At 36.7% G+C, this 22,150-nt stretch overlaps 1 protein-coding gene across 4 annotated transcripts in view; it reads left to right on the top strand.

The window, feature by feature from the left end:
* The window catches only part of IL1RAP (interleukin 1 receptor accessory protein), a 167,797-nt gene that overhangs the window by 52,425 nt on the left and 93,222 nt on the right, over positions 1 to 22,150 (top strand). For all 4 annotated transcript variants that reach the window (XM_016189357.2, XM_060198507.1, XM_060198508.1 and 1 more), the window contains one exon: positions 252 to 316. In XM_016189357.2, coding sequence (XP_016044843.1) covers positions 253 to 316 — 64 coding nt within the window. In that variant the 5' untranslated portion in view covers position 252. The remainder of the gene's footprint in view (positions 1 to 251; positions 317 to 22,150) is intronic.

Raw genomic sequence — 22,150 nt, 5'->3', positions numbered from 1 at the left:
AAATAGAATTATAAGATCAAACCTAGCTCCTATAAATGGAACTCCAGATGGAAAACATATCAGAGATTATTATGGGGATGTAAACAAAAAAATGACTATCTTTTTAGCTGGTTCTGACAGTTGAATGTGCTAATATTGTAAACACCCCACAAGCATTACAAGTAAACACTGCTACAAGTATTGCTTATTGACTATTATTTAAACCCTTGAGAAAAATAAGAGCTCTCTCATCTTTGTATTTATCTTGACAGGATGGGACTTCTGTGGTGTATAGTGATTCTCTACTTCTATGGAATCTTGCAAATTGATGCCTCAGGTAAGTGAATGACTTTAAATAAACTATTAAAATGCAACTCATAAACAGAGTAATGTATTAACCCTTCTGAAAGTAAGTTGTGAGAATATCATTATATTTCTTTCCATTGTATTCTGAGTAAGCAAAGAATCATAAGAGTCATAGAATTTTGATGATGGGAACCCCGTGATATTTCTAGATTTCATGGGATATAATACACATAGGGCAGTTATCTTCTATGTAAAAATACAGGAATGTTCTGTCATTTTCATATACAAGCTAAATACAATCTTGCTTCTTTCTGTTTTCCAGATGTAATGGGAGAAGTTTATTGAGGCCTTAAAAAGCAAATAATGATGAGCTTCTTTGTGTGACATTGCTTCTACATAGAAAAAAAAAAACACAACAACTCAAAACACCTGCTGTTAGGTTCATTCTTTCATATAAAAATGTTGTCAAGTCCTCTGTTGTGTTTGAATAACTAAAACCAGCCATTCTGGTTATGACTGGAATTCTGTGATGGATTTATAGGGACTTGAAAGCCTTTGTTTCAACTCTCTTCTCATATCCAAAATTACTGTTCAGGACCATTCAGTGGTACTTTCATTATACATTCTGGAATGACTTTAGATTAATAGAATCTTAGAAATTTTTTGCACATCTAATTGAATTTTTCTCTTTGTTATTTCCATGGATTTTACTTTTGGTTTAATTGCTTGATTAAAACAAAAACAAACAAAGTTCTCTAGTTTTAATACAGGGTACCAAAGGACTTCATTTAAAAAAAATATTAAAAAAATATTCTTCTCTGTACCTAATTTCCCTGAAGACCATGCGACATGGACTTTGAACATCATTGCTTTATTTATTTATTTATTTAATATTTATTTTATTTATGTATTCCTTTTTGTTGCCCTTGTTGTTTTATTGTTGTAGTTATTGTTGTTGTCGTTGTTGGATAGGACAGAGAGAAATGGAGAGAGGAGGGGAAGACAGAGAGGGTGAGAGAAAGATAGACACCTGCAGACCTGCTTCAATGTCTGTGAAGGGACTCCCCTGCAGGTGGGGAGCCGGGGTTTGAACCGAGATCCTTATGCCGGTCCTTGTGCTTTGCGCCACCTGCGCTTAACCCGCTGCGCTACAGCCCGACTCCCTGAACATTATTGCTTTAATTTCTCTTCTTTGTGAGAGGCCTTCAGAAATGTCATCTCTGACCATGTAACCATAACCAGCCTTCCTCAATATATGCCTTCCTCTGTCCTTTACTTGGAAATTAAATCCTCCTATAAATCTGATTATTTTTTTTTCCTGGTGCATTTCAGGTTTTCTATGCCATTTAAAGCATTTTATTAGAAACCAAAAATAGCATTTAAGAAGGGATATAACTAGGACAGAGTACAGCACAAAGCTAAGAAATATTGAGGTAACTTCCAACTTTGTTGGCCCGCTGGGCTTTACAGAGGAAAGGATCCATAACACTCAGGACAGATTCAGTAGGGACAAAGTTGAGATATAACTTCCTTGTTTGTTTAGACCAACATCTCTCCTACTTGATTGAGTGTTTGCATTACCTGGTCAGTGCCACCATGACCTAGTTTTTAAATATGCTGGGCATATTTAAACACTTTATGTTTAGGGACAGGCAGTGGCACACCTGGTTAAATGCACACACTACAGTGCACAAAGATGCAGGTTTAAGCCCATGGCCCCCACCTGCAGGGGGAAAGCTTCACGAGTGGTGAAGCATGGTTGCAGGTGTCTCTCTGTCTCTCTCCCTCTTTATCTCCCCCTCCCGTCTCAATTTCTCTCAGTCTCTATCCAGTGATAAATAAAGTTTTTTAAAAACTTTATTTTTCTTAATTGTGTTATATGCTTGACTGTAATCTGCTTTTGGAGACCTTCTTTAACCATCTTAACTAAAATGGTCCGCCCAACTACTATCCTGTCTTGCTTTATTTTTTTGTAACATCCATCTTTTCCTGATGCAGCATTATTTTCCTTACTTATATTAAAGTATAAAAATCCCAAATCCCTGTTCTCCTCTCATTCTTTCTCTCTTTTCTTCTCTGCTTCTCCCCATTTTTCTGCTTTTCATTTGTCTGAAGTCATGAACTTGTCATTTTTGTCTGTTATCCAGATTCTTGGAATAATGATTAATAAGTAGTAGGCTGTGTGTGTGTGTTAAGTAGATGTAAAAAAAATATCCTTTCATTTTCTTTTTTGCACAAACTGGCATGTTTTATAATGGAACTTGGAACTTGCTTGTATACTCAGAAGTAATTTGTCCATGTAGGTAGGTTGATGCTCTGCTTCACCTTGAAGAAAAGGGGAAAGGTGACTGTTACTGTTACTGAGAGATCTATGAAATCCCAGAAGTTAGTGACATTGGTGCCTTCTTAGAGTCTTGGTAGTGTTACTTGTCTGAATGACCTTTACTTTAATCCATCTAAGGCACCCTTCCACCCCCAACCCAAATGCTGTTGGAAAGTAGCTTTCTACCCAGGAACTGTGACTCATAATTCTGCTGGGGAAGCTGACTTCTTGAATAAGATAAATTCTCATACCAGCCCCATTGAGTCACTATGGGGGCAGGAAACATGTTGTAATCCCTTCAGCCCATCTGGCACATACTCATTTGCCTTCCTTATGAAAAGGTATATTGTGTCTGTCTAGTGATGTACTTCCTAGCTGGAAGGAGAGGAACAGAAAAGAAGTGTTGTTGACAAAAATAAAAGGGGAAATTGCCTCTGGGAGACTAGGGAAAAAAGGATCACAGGACATCCCCGGGATCAATCAACTTCTTATGTATGAAGGTCTACCTGTTACAGTGACAGAGATGCTGGCCAAGTCTTCAGTCTTTCACAAGGCTTTTTCTATGTCAGACCTTTTTAAATAAATGCATGTGAGCAACAAAGGAAAAGTGAACTATAAAACTAAACTACCCTATGTACATAAAATATTAGTAAGAGGTTCGCCTTGTTTTGACTTTTCCTGGGGATCCTTCTTTTTAAAAAATTTTAAAATTATTTTATTTATTTATTTATTTATTTTATTTTTGAGAGAGGTGCAGAGAGAGAAAGACACAGAGAGAAACATCAGAGCACTGCTCAACTCTGCCTTATGATGGTGCAGGGGATTGAACCTGGGACTTCAGAGCCTCAGAATAACCATTATGCTAACTACCCCTGCCTGTGGATCCTTCTTTAAGGAAAGCTCTGCAAAATAATTAAAAAATTATTTATTTATTATGAAAGAGCAGCGATGAGAAACTAGAAGAAAAGAAGCCATGATATGGTATAAAGTGGTGCTGGGGATTTTACTGGCGGACTCTGGAACCTCAGGCATCCATGTTGATGCTTGAGTAGGCTGAGCTGTCACCTCAGCTTGGAGAGGAAAACCCTAGCAACATGTAAGACTCAGTTCTGTGCAGTGAAGTGGAATGGAAGGCACAGCATACTTACTGACTTCAGTTTAAGTTCCTCCTGGTCGCAGAAAGGATCGTGGGGGCAGCATTTTCATTATGGGTAGTGATAAAAGCAAATTTAAAACAAACACACAAACAAAAAACCGAAAACTCTCTATTTGCTTTCATTTAAAACAATAAAGACTAATAAGTGAAATAATGATCACATGATTATAATCCAGTAGTTAACAATGGTAATAATAAAGCTCCCTTTACTTGAAGGAAAAATAAAAGCACTTTGAATTTTGTATATGTGTTGCCCTTTGATTCTCACACATAGACTGTTGTTAACTTGGGATCAAAGCTGTCCAGTGAATGACCTGAAGTTCTGCAGTTAATGCTTAGTACAACTACTACTTCAGCTAATTCCCCAGTTTTCAAGATCTATGTTAATTTTGTTAAATCTACTCCTTTTGGATTTCACCTGCATGGAAACTATTTAGAAAGAAATTAAGACTAAGGGGGTCTTAGTCTTCGTTAGCTATTAAAGAACCACTCAGTAATGGATCACTGTGCTCTGCAAAAAAAAAAAAAAAAAAAAAAAGATGTACGTTTACCACCCTCAAGGCTCCCTTCCTTAAGATACTTTCATTAAGAGGACAGTCATTGTAATGTTTTTGTATGTTATAGTATTAAGAATTTGAAATACTAAACTTTAAGGAGTTATCCTTGGCAAGAATTTCTGAAAGAAACTTCATCTCATCACACATTTTTCTTTTTGGTGTGTTTCATTGGCAGCATGTTAGAAAGTTGGGATGCAAAAGCTGCCTTAGAATAAAAATAAATATTTGGAACCTGTGATTCCAAGCAGAGGAGAACATGAGAATGACACCACATATAATATGGTGAATTACAAAAAAATACTGTCATATCCAAGTTATATGTTAAAATGATAGCAATGCATCTTCTTCCAGAATTTATACACACATTGCACAGCAGATCTTTGACTATAGCTTTTCTATTTCAAAGCCAATAAATAATCAGTTGACTGTGTGCCAGGTGCAGGCCTGCATTTCATATACACTATCATTATCTTCACAGAAGGCACTGCCTGGAGAGAGGACCTAGAGATTCCTAGACCTGTTTTTTTTTAGCTTAGGAAGTGAAGAACCACAGAGGTGAGCTAAGTTAACAGTGCTCTTAGTGCTGTGTCTGATTTGCTGTATTTTGAAGACTGCATTGCCTGCAAAACTCAGCCCTTTCCTTAGTAACACCTTGCCTTCCTTTCGAATTCTATCCTCTTAATGGAGGTACCCAACTCTGATTTTCTTTTTCACTATTTAAATTGTGTTCAGAAGGCAGAAACGATTTTGTAGCATGTTGAGAGTGAATTACACAAAATTCAATAGGCAAAAATAAACAGATAAAAACAGGGAGTTTTTGCATTTTACAATAAACTGAGAGAAGAGAAAATAAGTAGCAAACTATGTCCTGAAAAATCAGAGAAAGTTACTGATTTTGCAGGGAGATATTCGAGAAGGCTTCTCAAGCAAAAGCACAGATGCCTTTTTATGGTAGAAAAACGTACCTCTTGTTTGGAAACAGAAGTGCAGTGCAATTGAAAGGATAATATGAAAGTATATAGAAGCCAATCCAGATAGATAGGATGAGACAAGATTGAAAAGGACATTAATCCCTGCAGGGAAAGAATATTCATGTCTAATGTATTTAGAAATAGTTGACTAGTTTTAATTAATTTATTATTATTTTTTTTTACTCTGTCTTACTTTTGCAAGGACATGTAGTATTTTCAATGTTCTACAGGTTCTTTCAGCTTTTGCTAAGGATTTAATTTTGTTGCCAGCCCCAGTGGCCTCATCTGATTTGAATGTGCCTTTTTGAAAAAATCCATACTCAGATGTACTTGTGACATTCAGTCTCTGTTGCTCATGGCTGCTCATCCTGAACATGATTTGTTTCTGTGCAATTTATTCCAACCATTTGGAGAAATGACTGAAGAATATAGTTGCATTTTTTTACTCTTAGCCATAAAGGTCATTAAAATGATAACATTTCACCTTGTTGTCTTTAAATGCTGTCTCATGAGATAAAGTCATCTCCAGACTTTCCTTTCTTTTTTTCTTTCTTTCTTCCTTCCTTCCTTCCTTCTGTCCTTCCTTCCTTCCTTCCTTTCTTTCTTCCTTAAGCTGCATTTGTGTGTTGTATTATACTGACACGCATTTCTGTTTTACAAATGCTTCCCAAGGGTGAGTGTGAGTATTTCACATTCTGATTGAGAAAAAAAGAAACATTCACCACAATTCAGTTTATGGTAACTTTGCAGACGGTTTTTTCTATATTAATCACCATTCTGTGTTGAGAACATCAACACAGTTGAGAATTTGATTTTTATTTTGCTGTTTTACTTTACTTTTTTTTTTACTCAAGAGATTTATTTCTTTCATGTGAGATGCATATATAATTGTATATGACAGAGGGAGAGGAGTCAGAGCACCACTGTGACACATGAGGTGGTAGAGATCAAACTAGGAACTCATTCAAATCCTTTGCTCTGCCTGCTGCACTCTTCTCCCAGCTGCTACACTGCTTTAATATTTTATTTTAGGGTTAGCTGATTAACTTCTCGAGGAAACAAAATACCTATTCACCTTCAATGTACAATGCATTATTTACTTTAACTTAATTAAATGATTATCTTAATTGTGATTAATAGGGGGGTAGAAGATTGTAAAATCATGGGCTCGTGTTCCATCCCGCAGCCACCACCAAAGTCCCCGCACCCTCCCACCGGTAACCACCACAGTTCTCACAACGTCTTTCAAACTGTTTGTTTGCTTCTCCTTCTTCTTCTTCTTCTTCTTCTTCTTCTTCTTCTTCTTCTTCTTCTTCTTCTTCTTCTCCTTCTCCTTCTCCTTCTCCTTCTCCTTCTCCTTCTCCTTCTCCTTCTCCTTCTCCTTCTCCTTCTCCTTCTCCTTCTCCTTCTCCTTCTCCTTCTTCTTCTTCTTTTTCCAAGTTCATGTGCTACAGTTCCCTAGATTCCACATATAAGTGAAAACATCTGCTAGTTGTCTTTCCTCTCTACTTGAGCATAATCACCTTCAGCTCCATTCATTTTGTCCCAAAGGATACAATGTAATCTCTTTTGAAGGCAAGGTAGTATTCCATGGGATATATATCCCATTATCTAACCATCTGTGGATGGGAATTTAGACTGTCCCCACTCTTTGGCTATTGTGAATAATGCAGCTAATTTAATTTTAAAATCTCTGGATGCTACTAGCTTAACTGTTTTTGATGGGGTGAGAAAAAAAAAGATACTTTTATAAATTATCTGGGAACCCTAGTCAATATCTTCAAGTTCATGACATACAAACTCACAAAGATAATCACTTCGTTTGTCTCTTCATGTTTTAGAAGGAACAAAGTACAAGGTGAATGAAAGAATGAGAAAAAAAGAGATAAAATAATCACAACCCAGTAATAAGACATGACTTCATTCTGTTGTATTCATGAATTTATAATTTTATTTCTCTATTCATCAGAATCAAATTTCTTGGCATAGCACTATAAAGTTAAGTGAATATCACTTTCCTGTAGGGTCTGAAATAGTAGTTAAGAGACGACTTTTAAAAAAAATTTTATCATTGACTTCTCGTGGTATATGGGATTGAATCTAGTCTTTGGAGCCTTAACCATGAGAGTATCATTGCATTACCATTATACTATCTCTTCACACTCTTGGCCACTCTAACCATTTTTCCATTCTGAGGTACCCCCATCCATTCCTTCTTTACTTCCTGTGCTCCTTGAATTAAAGGGAGTGTGCATTTTGATGTTGGACTTGACAAAGGTACTAATGTTACTAAACCTTTTGTAAATATATTGATCCCCCCCTCCCAACTCTCTGCATGTTAGGTAGGATATTCTTTTTTTTTAATTAATTTTTTATTTAAAAAAGGAGACATTAAGTACACTAGGGTATGCAGTGAGTATCCCCCTAACACTTCCTCTCCATTATTCCAAGTTTTGGGTCCATGATTGCTCAATAATTTGTTTGGCTTTGTATGTTAACTCTCTTTTCAGCCACCAGATTCCAGATGTCATCAGGATGCCAGCGGCCAGTGTGTCCTGGAGCTCCGCTTCCCCAGAGACCCACCCTACTAGGGAAAGAGAGAGGCAGACTGGGAGTATGGACTGACCAGTCAACGCCCATGTTCAGTGGGGAAGCAATTACAGAAGCCAGACCTTCCACCTTCTACAACCCACAATGACCCTGGGTCCATGCTCCCAGGGGGATAGAGAGTGGGAAAGCTATCAGGGGAGATGGTGGGATATGGAAATTGGGTGGTGGGAATTGTGTGGAGTTGTACCCCTCCTACCCTATGGTTTTCTTAATTAATCCTTTCTTAAATAAAAGAAAAAAAAGAATGAGATAACATATTACAAGGAAGTGAAACAGAAAAAAAATAAATAAAAAAGGAGACATTAACAAAACCATAGGATAGGAGGGGTAAAACTCCACACAATTTCCGCCACCTAATCTCCATATCCCATCCCCTCCCCTGATAGCTTTCCCATTCTCTATCCTTTATAAGTTTTGCCCCGGCTGCCCACCTGCAGGGGAGGCCCTTCACAAGTGGTGAAGCAGGTCTGCAGGTGTCTGCTTTCTCTCCCCTTCTCTGTCTTCCTCTCCTCTCTCCATTTCTCTCTGGCCTATCCAGCAACAATGACATCAATAACCACAACAACAAGGGCAGCAAAAGGGAAAATAAATAAATATATAAATTTAAAAAAAATTTAGAAAAAGAAAAAGGAAAAAAAGATAGTGCATCCATAAGTTACTAGTGTGTTCTATATAATTTCTACTTTTAATTTATTTAATACCATGCATTTTATTTGATTATTAATCTCTTACACTTTTTTTAAATTTCTTTATTGGGGTATTAATGTTTTACATTCGACAGTAAATACAATAGTTTGTATATGCATGACATTTCTCAGTTTTCCACATAACAATACAACCCCCACTAGGTCCTCTATCATCCTTTTTGGACCCCCCCAACTTTGGAGTTTTTTACTTTGGTGCAATACACCAACCCCCGTTCAGGTTTTACTTATGTTTTCTCTTCTGATCTTGTTTTTCAACTTCTGCCCGAGAGTGAGATCATCCCATATTCATCCTTCTGTTTCTGACTTAATTCACATCCATCCAAGATGGGCTGAAACTGTGAAGTCACCATTTTTAATAGCTGAATAGTATTCCATTGTGTATATATACCACAACTTACTTAGCCACTTATCTGTTGTTGGGCACCTGAGTTGCTTCCAGGTTTTGGCTATTACAAGTTGTGCTGCTATGAACATAGGTATACACAGATCTCTTTGGATGGATGTGTTGGGTTCCTTAGGCTATATCCCCAGGAGAGGAATTGCAGGATCACAGGATAGGTCCATTTCTACCCTCCTGAGAGTTCTCCAGAGTACTCTCCACAGAGGTTGGACCAATTGACATTCCCACCAGCTGTGCAGAAGGGTTCCTTTGACCCCACAACCTCTCCAGCATTTTTTGCTGCTACCTTTTCTGATGTATGACATTCTCACAGGAGTGAAGTGGTATCTCATTATTGTCTTTATTTGCATTTCTCTGACAGTCAGAGACTTGGAGCATTTTTTCATGTGTTTCTTAGCCTTTTGGATCTCTTCTGTGAATATTCACTATTCTATGTCCTCTCCCCACTTTTGGATGGGGTCATTTGTTTTCTTATTGTTGAGTCTGGCAAGTTCTTTATATATTCTGGTTATTAGCCTCTTGTCTGATGCATGGCATGTAAAGATCTTCCATTCTGTGAGGGGTCTCCTGGTTTCGGTAGTGGTTTCTTTTGCTGTGCAGAAGCTGTTTAATTTGATGTAGTTCCGCAGGTTTGTACTTGCCTTAGTCTTCTTTTTAATTGCATTCGTTTCGTCTTTAAAATTTATGCAGAAAAGAGTTCTGCCAGTATTATCCTCTAAGTATCTGATAGTTTCTTGTCCAACATCCAAGTCTTTGATCCACTTGGAATTTACTTTTGTGTTTGGTGAAATATAGTGGTTCAGTTTCATTCTTCTGCATGTTTCAACCCATTTTTTTCTAATACCATTTGTTGAAGAGACTCTGCTTTCCCCATTTAATAGTCTGGGAGCCTTTGCCAAAGATTAGATGTGCTTAGGTGTGGGGGTTACTTCTAGGTTCTCAATTCTATTCCACTGGTCAATGTGTCTATTCATGTTCCAGTACCAAGCAGTTTTGATGGCAATGGCCCTTTAATACAATTTGAGATCTGGGAGTGTGATGCCTCCAGTTCTGTTCTTTCTTCTCAAGATTGTTTTGGCAATTCTAGGTCTTTTCTGGTTTCAGATAAACATTTGTAGCATTTGTTCTATTCTCCTAATAATATGGTTGGGATTTTGATTGGGGATAGCATTAAATTTGTATAAGGCTCTGGGTAGTATATTCATTTTGGTGTTAATTCTGCCAACCCTTGAACATGGTATATCTTTCCACTTCTTTGTGTCTTTCTCTATTTCCTTAAGTAATGACTCATAATTTTCAGTATACAAGTCTTTCATTTCTTTGGTTAGGTCTATTCCTAGATATTTGATTGTTTTTGTTGCTATAGTAAAAGGAATTGATTTCTGGATTTCATCTTTTTCTAACTTAGTGTTTGCATAGAGGAATGCCACTGACTTTTGAATGTTAATTTTGTAGCCTGACATCTTACTGTATTGCTTCATGATTCCCAAAAGCTTCCTGCTGGATTCTTTAGGTTTTTTTTTCTATGTATACTATCATATCATCTGCAAATAGGGAGAGTTTGACTTCTCTCCCAAACTGTGGTCCCTTTAATTCCTTGGTCCTGCCTGATTGCTATGGCAAGAACTTCCAACACTATGTTGAATAGTAATGGTGATAGTGGTTTCATGTACTGTATCAGATCATTAACAGAAAACCAAACACTACTTAAGGACCCCACCCTTTTTTCTGAGATCTTCTTCATATGTGATCCTTTAAAATTTTTGTTAGTGTTTTAATAGTAGTCTATAAGATTGTAGGATTATGGTGGTATTGAACCATACTGTACCTACCAACAAAATTCCATGCCATCACCCCTCCCCCACCAACTATCATAGTTTTCATAAAATCTGAGAATTAGGTGGATACTTTTTTTTTGATAAGTTAAAATATTTCATTTTTTGTACCTCCTATGTAAGGTAAACCATCTCCTAGTTGTCTTTCACTTTCTTCTGTACTTCACTAAGCATAATCATAAATAGTTCCACTCACTTTTTTCCCCTGAGGACACAATATAATCTTTCTTAATTGCAGAGTGATATTCCATTGAAAAATAAACATTTTTCATAAGTTATTTACTCAGTCACCTTCATATGGGTTCCTTCTAAATTAGTAAATTTTCTTCTACTTTTACACCACATTGATTCTTCACTAGAAATTGTCCTACCCTATGACCCAGTAATTTCTCTCTTAGGGATTTATCCAAAGGAAACAAAATCACCTATCTAAATAAATTTGTATACACCTATACACCTATGCTCAGAGCAGTACAAGTCACTGTAACCCAAACCTGGAAGCAGCCTAGATGTCCAACAACTTATGAGTGACTTAAGATTATGATTATATATATATATATATATATATATATATATATATATATATATACCCACTGTTAAAAATGAAATAATCTCCTTTGCCTCACCTTGGATGGAACTTGAAAGAATAAGTGAGATAAGCCAAAACAGAGAAAAAATGATTATCAGACAATCTCACTTAAATCTCATTAAGATATAAGGACAGAGAATGAAAACACAAGAAGATATTTAGAGTGGGTATGGTGTATTGCAGCAAAGCAGAGGACTCTGGAGATGGAGGTTGAGGATATGATGAAGAGGGTGATGGAGTCCTAGTGCAGGATGGTAGAACAGGACTTAAACTGGGAGTGAGAATATTCTGCAGATACCTATCAGGAGACATTGTACCCATGTGCCAACAAATGTACTATAAGCCATAAATTGGTGAAAAGAGAGAGGGAAAAAAAGATGTCCTCATTATGTCTATCATACTTAGTATATTGAAGTGATATATGGAAATAGAAGCACTAAGTATGGAAGCTTCTTTCATTTAATGTACGTCCAGCATCTTAAATGATATGCTCTGTCAGTCAGGATACTGGTTGAAGAAAAGGTACAGTAGAGATGATGGAGTTATAGAACTGGGATTGGCCTTCCAAAAATGAAAATCCAGTGACCATCAACAGTGTGTGACTCTAGGTCCTTTACTGTGCTGTGTTCCACAAGCTAAGGTGGAGTCAGTCCGCTATTATATGTCATCTATATAGTATGCTACAAAATGTTTTTTTTTTTCCTTTTTCCTAGTTGCAGCGTATATTGTTTTAAGCTCAATAGAAAGTCGATTTGTATTCAGGTCTAGGAGGAAGGTTAACTTTTGTTGGTAGAGAATGGAAAATAGAAGAATTATAAGTGGCAGTGTTTGAGGAGTCCTTCTCAGTGTATACTGTGGCCTTACTGGAGATTTCCGGAAGAAACTGAAGACAGGAATATTGTTCCTAGTTGCTTTATTAGAAGAAGCTCTGAGTTATCTCACTTTTATTACTTGAAATATCCTGTTTTCAAAGAACGTACTTCCTCTCATCTATAGGGCAGTGATAATTGATGACTGCAGTAATAACCATGGAACATAATACAGTATTGATTTTTGTAATGTCTAAAGGAAGATCATGTGAAGCTCTTTTATTATTATAATTTTCTGTAAATTGGTATAACAGTATAATGCATGTATATGTAGTTTGTGTATAGATATATTTTATTATAATCTCTAAATAGCCGCATAAGATAGAAATAGATGTTTCATTAGTGAGGAACTCCATATTACAGAAAAATGAAGTATAATATTAATTTAACTTACTAGCTAATTATAGCTATAAGTGGCAAAATGTGTATATCCTGTTGTTTATTTATTTATTTTTTTGCTTTTGAGAAATACCTTTTATTTATTTTACTTGATAGGATGGAGAGAAATTGAGAGTGAAAAGGAAGGAGATAGGGAGAGAGAAAAAAGACACCTGCGGCCCTGCATCATTGCTTGTGAAACCTCCCTTCTACAAATGGGGGCCAGAGGGTTGAACCTAGGTCTTTGCGTGCCTTGTAATGTGTGTTCTACTGATGTACCATTGCCTGGACCCTATTTTGTAACCTCTAAAATGCAGGTATGATTTTTGCATGATTACATGCTGCCCCTAAATTCTGTAAAATTTATCATTTTCACTTTTAAAATATGTCAAGCAAATTTCCCCATCAATAATATTAAGTACACACTTTTGAATGATAACTTTTAACCAACTAAAACACAAAGAACCCTGGACATGACTTTTCATGTTACAGATACTATTGCGAATGATTTTGTTTCAAGTTTCCCGAAATATATATATAGAGAGAATGTTCACTACATGTGTTATATTCAAATTATGGACTTTTCAAGGTGATTTTCCTGAGAGACACTTTATATTTTAAATGATTTTTTATTTTATTATTTCTATTTGCTAATGTATTACTCTATGTACTGCTTTATTTGACAGGTTTTGACAGGTGTACAATATCATATCTGCCCACATTCAGTGTCAGCATACTTAAACTCTCCTACAACAGGTTCAATTCCCCTGGCACAGGACACTGTATCCTTATCACCAGCAGCCTTTTCAGCCAGCCTCTACCACCACTCCTTTAGAACCCTTTGCTCTGCTGCAATAAACCTTAAAATTATTATTATTATTATTATTGATTTATTGGATAGAGACAGCCAGAAATCAATATGAAGGGGGAGATAGAGAGCGAGAGACAGAAAGATACCTGCAGTCCTGCTTCATTGCTTTGTGAAGGGGACCAACCCCATACCTACCCCCACAGGTAGGTAGCTGGGGAATCAAATTGGGGTCCTTGTGCGGGTCCTTGTGCTTCTTACTATGTGAGCTTAACCCTGTGCACCACCGCCTAACCCCCCTAATTTTTTTTTTTTTTTTGCCACTAAGGTATCATGCTTGAATGATTCCATGTTGCCTGAAGGAGGAGTTTTTTGTTAATTTGTTTTTAATTCTTTAATCTTTATTTATTCATTGGGTATAGTCAGCCAGAAATTGAGAGGGAAGGGGGTCTTAGAGAGGGAGAGAGATAAAGAAACACTTGCAGCCCCACTCTGCCACTTATAAAGCCCCTCCACCCCCCGCCATAGATGGGGACCAGGGCCTTTAACCTAGGCCCTTCCACATTGTAACATGTATGCTCAACCAGGTGCACCACCACCCAGCCCCTAGAAGATCTCCCCCCCACACACATGCTCTCACCAAATCTCTGTCCTTTTTCATATCAGACATTTTCACAGGAATGTGGGTATCTCATTATTGCCTTCATTTTTTTCTTCATTTTTCTCTCATAATCCATGATTTTGAGCATTTTTTTTTCATTGCCTATTGGCCATCTAACTGTCTTATTTTGTTAAGAGTCTGCTCAGATCTTTCCTTCATTTAACTTTTTTCTATTAGTGATTTAATGATGATTAACAAGATTGTAAGATAACGGGTACAGTTCCCACCAACAGAGTACCATGCCCCATTCCCTCCACTGGAAACTTCCCTATTCTTTGTCCTTCTGGGAGTATGGTGTGAATTTTCAAATGTAGTGATAGTTTCACTCTAAGTTCCGTTTTACTCCACATGGCTGCAACGCTTTATCTTTCTCAGATAATGTTCTCTTTTTTCAGGGTATGTTTGTGCGTGTGCATGTGTAGCAAACAGTTAAAATAACTATTACTTGAATTCTACAATGTGCAGAAGATTGGACTGGGTATATAATCATCAACCCTTACATAGTTATATTATTGCACTGTGAACACTCTAGAATTGAAAACCTGAAAATATATTCAGTGGTTAATGCACACATCTTTCTAAATTCCAGGGAACTCACTGTTTTCAATGACTGTTACTATTTTAAAGATATGATACTTTCATCAGAGAGTAATGATCAGTATTTCGTCCTTAGAGAATACACCATTGTGTTTTAGTAGAAAATGTCAAAAATTTTCAAACTGAGAAATTTTATACATGTGCCAATAACTGTTTATTGTAAACTATTAATCCCCCAACAAAATAGTTGAAAAGAAAATAAGATGTCAAATATCTATTTAATTTTCACATTTAGGATGACTGTTTTTTCATGATTAGATTTGAAACCCAGCTCAGCATATATTCCCTGGACCTTTATTATGTCCACATCTATATTGCATGAGAAATACAAAGATGAATAATCCAGTTTGCATTCAGTCACTTATTTTTTTAACTTTAAATAATTATTTATAAAATAAAAATATTGACAAGACCACAGGATAAGAGGGATATGATTCCACTCAGTTTCTACCACCAGAGGTCCATATCTCATCCCCTCTACTGGAAGCTTTCCTATTCTTTTTCCCTCTGGGAGTATGGACCCAGGATTATCATGGGATGCAGAAAGTGGAAGGTCTGGCTTCTGTAATTGCTTCTCTGGACATGAGTGTTGGCAGGTTGATCCATACTCCCAGCCTGTCTCTATCTTTCCCTAGTGGAGCAGGGCTCTGGAGAGGTGAGGTTCAAGGAAACATTGGTGAGCTCATCTGCCAAGCGAAGTCAGGTCAGCATCATGGTAGTATCTATAGCTTGGTGGCTGAAAAGTATTTACCAATAAAGCAGAACAAATTGTTTAATAATCAGGAACCTAAAGGTAAGAATAGAGCAGATGAGATTTGGGATATTCATTTTGGAAAAAGCTAGTACTATGGTGCCCATGACTTTACTAATTTTTGCCTGAGTTGACATCTAACATGTAGGTGAACCAAAGGTATTGTCGGGGGAGATAGTGTCAGAGTTGGAAAAAGGACTAGAAAACTGGATCAGAGAAGAGAGTAGCTCCCTAATATAGGAAAAATATAAAAATATCGTTAACTGTGAACCCATCTGTTTGATCTGGGGTTTAGTCACTCTTTATTCATTCATCCACAGTTTATGGGTTTGTGCAAGACTCTGTGTTTGTATGAATTTATTGATAAGGAAGGAAAGAAAGAAAAAAAAAGAAATTACCTGTTATCATAGGTCTTGCAGGTCTAGAGAGTATGTGAAACAGAACAAAATAGATATAGACAGATTTTTAAGTTCTATAAAAAATTATCTATAAGAAAGTATGTTGACAGAAGGCAATCAGAAAATACTCTCATTGTCCAGTAATTAAAATGTAATTGTGAAGAATACCTTCTGTTAAGAATTTAAGAGTGCAAAAAAAAAAAAGAGTAATTGAAGAGTGCTAAAAAATTGTGCAAAGCAGAAAGCAGCAGGGTGGCATTTTAAGAAACAAGACCAGAAAAGAAAAACACAATGTGAATTTTGAATGAGATAGGGTGTATTACATCAAAGCAAAAGACTCTGGAGGGAGAAGGGTTGGGAAGGTCTGAAAAGGGTCTTGAGGTATTGATGTACCCACAAGTTAACAACTGTACTGTAAATTACTGACCCCAAAATAAAATCCCTAAACTGTAATGATCATGCTGCTTATGGTGCTAGAATTTTCTGAATTAGGTGGTGGTGGTGGTGGTGGGGAGACATGGGAAGAGAAGGAAGAGGTAGGAGGGCCCCATGCATATTAAGGATGTTTAGGGGCCCCGTGGTGGTGAACCTTGTTGAGTGCACATGCTACAATGCACAAGGACCTAGGTTCAAGCCCCCAGTCCTCCCTTGCAAGGGGAATGTTTTGCAAGTGAAGCAGTGTTTCAGGTGACTGTCTCTCTCCCTCTCTGTCACCTCCTTCCCTCTTGATTTCTGGCTGTTACTATCCAATAGATAAATACAATTAAAAAACTTAAAGATGCTTATACATTTGACTTCTCTGTATTGAAATATCATTGAGGGTATTTTAACAGGACCTTGATGCCATCTAGATTTTAAATGTTTATACTATCTGTCATATAGAAATTTATTAGGAAAGTTTTCAGTTCTTCTCAATATGATGGAGAAGGTTCCTCATGCCTGTCCTTGAGCTTTGCGCCATGTGCACTTAACCCGCTATGCTACCGCCCAACTCCCAGTTCCTTAAATAATACTTTTCCTATAAAATAGCTAGAAATGCAACATATAAAGTTTTTTTTTCTGTCAAATTTATCACTGGAGCTCATTGCTCTACTATTCCTGGAAGCCAATTTTATTTTATTTTTTCTTTTTGATAAAAGGTAAGAGATGGGACCGGGGTGGTGGTGCACCTGGTTGAGCGCATATGTTCCAGTGCTCAAAGACCTGGGTTTGAGCCCCTGGTCCCCAACTGCAGAGGGAAAGCTTTGCCCGTGGTGAAGCAGTACCGCTGGTGTCTCTCCTTCTCTCTCCCTTTCTGTTTCCTCCACCCTCTCGATTTATGGCTGTTTCTATCCAATAAGTAAAGATAATAAAAAATAATTAAAAAAGGTAAGACACAGTGAAATTGAGAGAGTGAGTGAGAGAGAGAAAGAGACACCTGTAGCACTGCTTCATTGCTCCTGAAGTTTTCTCCCCGTAGGTGGGGTCCGCGGGAGGAGCCTGAACCTGGATTCTCTTGGGTGAGCCAACACCCAGGTCCCCAAATAAATGGCTTTTACTGTGAATTGCTGAGTTGGTTAGAAATCCTAGGGGGACACAATGAAATGAAAAGAGGAATCCAGAAAAGTTAGCAAGCCAGTTCTGCAGCAGGCAGTTGCCAAGGTGGCGTCCAAGTTACTGGAGAAAGATACAGCAGCATTTTGGTTAATTTTATTAAAAATAAAATTACATCCCTGTCTTATGTCCTAATCCCAGATGAATCTCAGGTGGGTTAAATATTTACATTAAAATATAAATTATAAGTACTAGAAGAAGATATCTTTAAACACTTCTGTAGTGTTGGAATGAGGAAGACCCCTCATTGTATTCTAGATGTATCACCAAAACTAGAAGCCATTAAAGAGAATCTCATCTACTTGGCTGCATAAAAATGGACAAAACTAGTAAAGCATCACAAATCATCTAAGTCAAATGTAGAGTTGGGAAGATTGAACTATATACTAAAGAGTTATTGTCAAGGTGCTCATAACAGAATTGTTTCTATATAACATATGTTGTGGAAAAATAAGCAAGTGTATTTCTTATTTATTTAAATATAATTTCTTTTGATATAGATGATCACTTTTAATAATGGGGTGGATATTACCACATATTTTCACTGTGCACACACTCTTTCTTACCTATACATGCATCTATTGGCATGTGGTACAGCAGAAAAGAGGTAGTGTAGCATCCATTACCAATTTGTACAGGATAAATAATGCCAACATCACCAATTTCAAACTACTACAAATTTAATAGCCCATCCTCAAAAGTCCTAAATATATATAGTCCCTCTTTTAATAAGAACTCCCTCCCAAAAATCATTTCTATATTAGCAACTACAGATGTCATTTCAAAAGCTTCCTGGTATGAATTTTATTGTAACACACTGTCTAAGCATCAACAATGTTTGTATTCAAAACAATCGTGTAGCACAGAGCTGTGAATACATCTCCATTCACTCATCTGCTAACTTCCTTAGTATCGAGGTGTAGGTATTTTATTACAAGGTCAAAGGAAGGCACATAGTTTGCCTATTCCAATGTGTACTTTCACTCACAAAGTATGGAAAACCACCCCTAGTCACAAGATCACACCATTACGATCAGTGCCGGCTGGGCATTGCTGTTTTCTTTATTTGCTGCTACTCTGATGAATGAAAAACATCTGCTGACTTAATTTGCATCTGCCTTCTAACAGGTGAACTTGAGCTTCTTTCTAGAATGCTAATGCTGCTTTCATCTTTTTAAAACTGTCCCAAAATCAGGAGTTTCAAAATCTTTGGGCCAGAGAGATAGTTCACTGGGGATAGCTTCTGCCTTGTTATGTGTGCAACTGAAATTTGAGCCTGTGTATAATATCAGAGTCCACAATATTACCAGGGAGAAACTCCAGTGTTGTGACATCTCTCTACTTCAGTGGGAAAGAGTTGTTTGGGAATGGGTGAATTGCCTGGATGTGAGACTCTGGCTCCACAAAAGTAAATAAATAAATAAAATACTAACCCAGTTAAAATAATTTGATAAACTATTATGAACTATTGCAATTTAATTATATAAAGAGAACTTAATTTTCAAGAATGTAAAAGAATAAAGACCTGAATTGTTGGAATTTGTGAGATCTTAGACAAGGGGATATTATGAGAAATAGTATTTACCAGTTATTATTATTCTTTTTACTACAGAAAAGATACTTTAATTTTTGCAGCTTCCTGTTTTTTTTTAAATAAATCAGATCAGTACGACAGAGTATGCTAAACCAGATGTCAATAATTCATTGTCTTTAGGTGTGATTATGTTATGCTAAACAAATGAGCACTTCCTCCTTCATCTGTCAGCATTCTTTGATCTCTCCATGCAACAAACATATGTAGTACAGGGTTTACAGAATGTTCCTACAGTTTTGACCCTAAAAATACTAACAAAGTAAGCAATTGTCAACATTTTACATATAATCAATCAGAGTTGAAGTTAGATGACCTAGCCATTCTTACAAATAGTAAAAACAACAAAAACAAACACACAAACAAAAAACAGGTCTCAAAGTCTCTTTGTTCTAAGATCCTTATTCATTTTACTTTCACACCCAAAGCATCCTATCCCCACCAAGGCTACCATTTATTTTTTCCTGTTGACTCTAGATAGAGAAGAATCGAAATCAGGCATGTGAACTTTGCAGTCATCATTACAATCTAAGAACATAGTCACAATCAGAAGAAAACACAGTTCTATGTCTATTAACTATCAGTTTGAAGACCCTTTACCGCTTCCTCAGTCCCATACAACCCTCAGATACTTTCTGTCTCAACAGATCTGCCTTTTCTGTACAGTTCATAGAAATAAAATAAATGTAATCACATTACATATGATTTTATTTTATATACTTTATCTTGTAGCTGGTTTGTCCTTTCAAGATACAAGCATGCTGTAGCATGTATTAGTATTACATAACCTCCCACTGATGAATAATAGCATTCTATTGTTGATTCATTCATAATTACAGACACTTGAATTATTTTCACTTTTTATCTAATATGATTAATGCTGTTGTGAATAAATGTATACAGGTTTTTGTGTGAACACCTATTTCTCTTACTTTTGAATATAAGCCTAGAAATATATTTCCTGGGTCATATGGTAACCCTTTGTTTAATATTTTGAAGAGCCACCAACCTATTTTTAAAAATGACCTCACACCTTTATGAAGTATTAGCAGATGAGTCTCAAGTTGATACAATTACTTTTCAAAATGGTTCTTTAAGGTAAAGCATATTACATTCAAATAGAAAAGATCATGAGATCTTTTCAGAACTTAACACCTTCAACTCTGATCTAGGAGAATAGCATGTGAGCGTGCCCTTTGCTTTGCTTTCCTTTTCCTTTTCCCTCCCTCCTTTTCTTCCTTCCTTCCTCCCTTCCTTCCTCCCTTTGTTTTTTTTTTTTTTTTTTTTTTTTTTTTAGTATAATACATTTCAGTCTTAGTGCTCTAGGAGTTCAGGATATGCATAGCATCAGACAGTTCCCTAGGGCTGGAAAGATAGCATAATTTAGTGGTTATGCAAAGAGACTCTTAATGCCTGAGGCTCTGAAGTCCCAGGTTCAATCCTTAGCACCATAAGCCAGAACTGAACTGTGCTCTGGTTAAGAAAAAAAAAAAAAAGAAAGAAAGAAAGAAAAGAAAGAAAGAAAAATAAAAGAAAAGGTCGAGGGTTCGGGCAGTGGCACACCAGGTTAACACACATAGTACTAAGTGCAAGGATCCAGTTTTGAGTCCCTGGCTCTCCACCTGCAGGGGACACACTTCACAAGCTTCAAAGCAAGTCTGCCGGTGTCTGTGTTTCTACCTCTTTATCTTCTCCTCCTCTAATTTCTTTCAGTCCTAGCTAATAGAATAGAAAAAAAAAAAAAAAAGCAAAAAATGGCTGCCAAGAGCTATGGCTTCCTATTGTTAGAAATAAGCCACAGCGTAACTCTGGAGGCAAAGAGAGAGGGAGGGAGGGAGGGAGGGAGATAGATAGATAGATAGATAGATACTTTCCTGAATAATTCACAATATACAATGTATATATTTTTTAAGTCTAGATTTAAGTCACATGTATCCATGTGACTCTTTGTCCTTAGCTAGAAAAGGAAGATAACAATATCACACCCATCCTATTTCTCCAAATTATTATGGTGAAACACTGAGATAAGACATTTCAATTCTTAACCAGAAAAAGCAAATATGTAAGGGGAAGCTTCACACAATGAGTCTGGAAAGTAGCATGACAATTTGGCATGTGGGTAGACCCAGCTGTTTTTCTGCATTACAAGATTAGAACTGATATTTTTGCATTTAAGTATGAACCCATGTGCCACATTATCATGATCCATGCCTTGTCTTTGAGTTCAGTATGTACAAAGGACAGTCCAAGGACAGTCTAGACCTTAAATACCAAATATAGAAAGTTGGTGGTGGTTAGTGTCTTAGGAGAAGCAGAGAAACTGCTATTGTTTTTTAGAAGTGAGAAATTTCTACAAACTGAAACTACATCAATTATATCGAAATGAATAGTTTCTTTTTTTTTTTTAAGTTTTTAAAATTTATTCCCTTCTGTTGCCCTTTTTAAAAAATTGTTGTTGTTGCTGATGTCATCGTTGTTGGATAGGACAGAGAGAAATGGAGAGAGGAGGGGAAGACAGAGAGGGGGAGAGAAAGACAGACACTTGCAGACCTGCTTCACCACTTGTGAAGCGACCCCCTGCAGGTGGGGAACCAGGGGCTTCAACCAGGATCCTTATGCCTGTCCTTGAGCTTTGTGCCACATGCGTTTAACCCGCTGCACTACTGCCCAACTCCCCGAAATGAATAGTTTCTAAGTCGTAGAGAGTTTTTTACAAATAGGTAGGGAAGGAATTGTGATATCACTACCATGCAGGGTATTTGCCCACTACCAGTTGTTACAAGTAAAACCAAATCTCTAAGTAGAGGTTGTAAATGGATAAGTTTTTGTTCCATGCAGCTCTTCATCTTTGGAATTTTTCTTTTATTCTTTTAAGATCACATGTATAATTTGTGTCACACATATTGAACTAGATGTATGATTTATATGTAGTCAATTCTAGTTTTTGGTGTAACAGGCTTATGCATTTTAGCAAATGTTTACATCTAGGAAACAACCACCACAATTAAGATGCAGAAAAATTCTACTACCCTTCAAAAGCTGTCTGTGCAGTCAATTTTTCCTGCTTGAAA

The sequence above is a fragment of the Erinaceus europaeus genome, chromosome 9 (assembly GCF_950295315.1).
Source record: "Erinaceus europaeus chromosome 9, mEriEur2.1, whole genome shotgun sequence".
Classification (NCBI taxonomy): Eukaryota; Metazoa; Chordata; class Mammalia; order Eulipotyphla; family Erinaceidae; genus Erinaceus; species Erinaceus europaeus.
The sequence above is the reverse complement of the archived record's forward strand: the minus strand, read 5'-3'. Positions and strand labels throughout refer to the sequence as shown.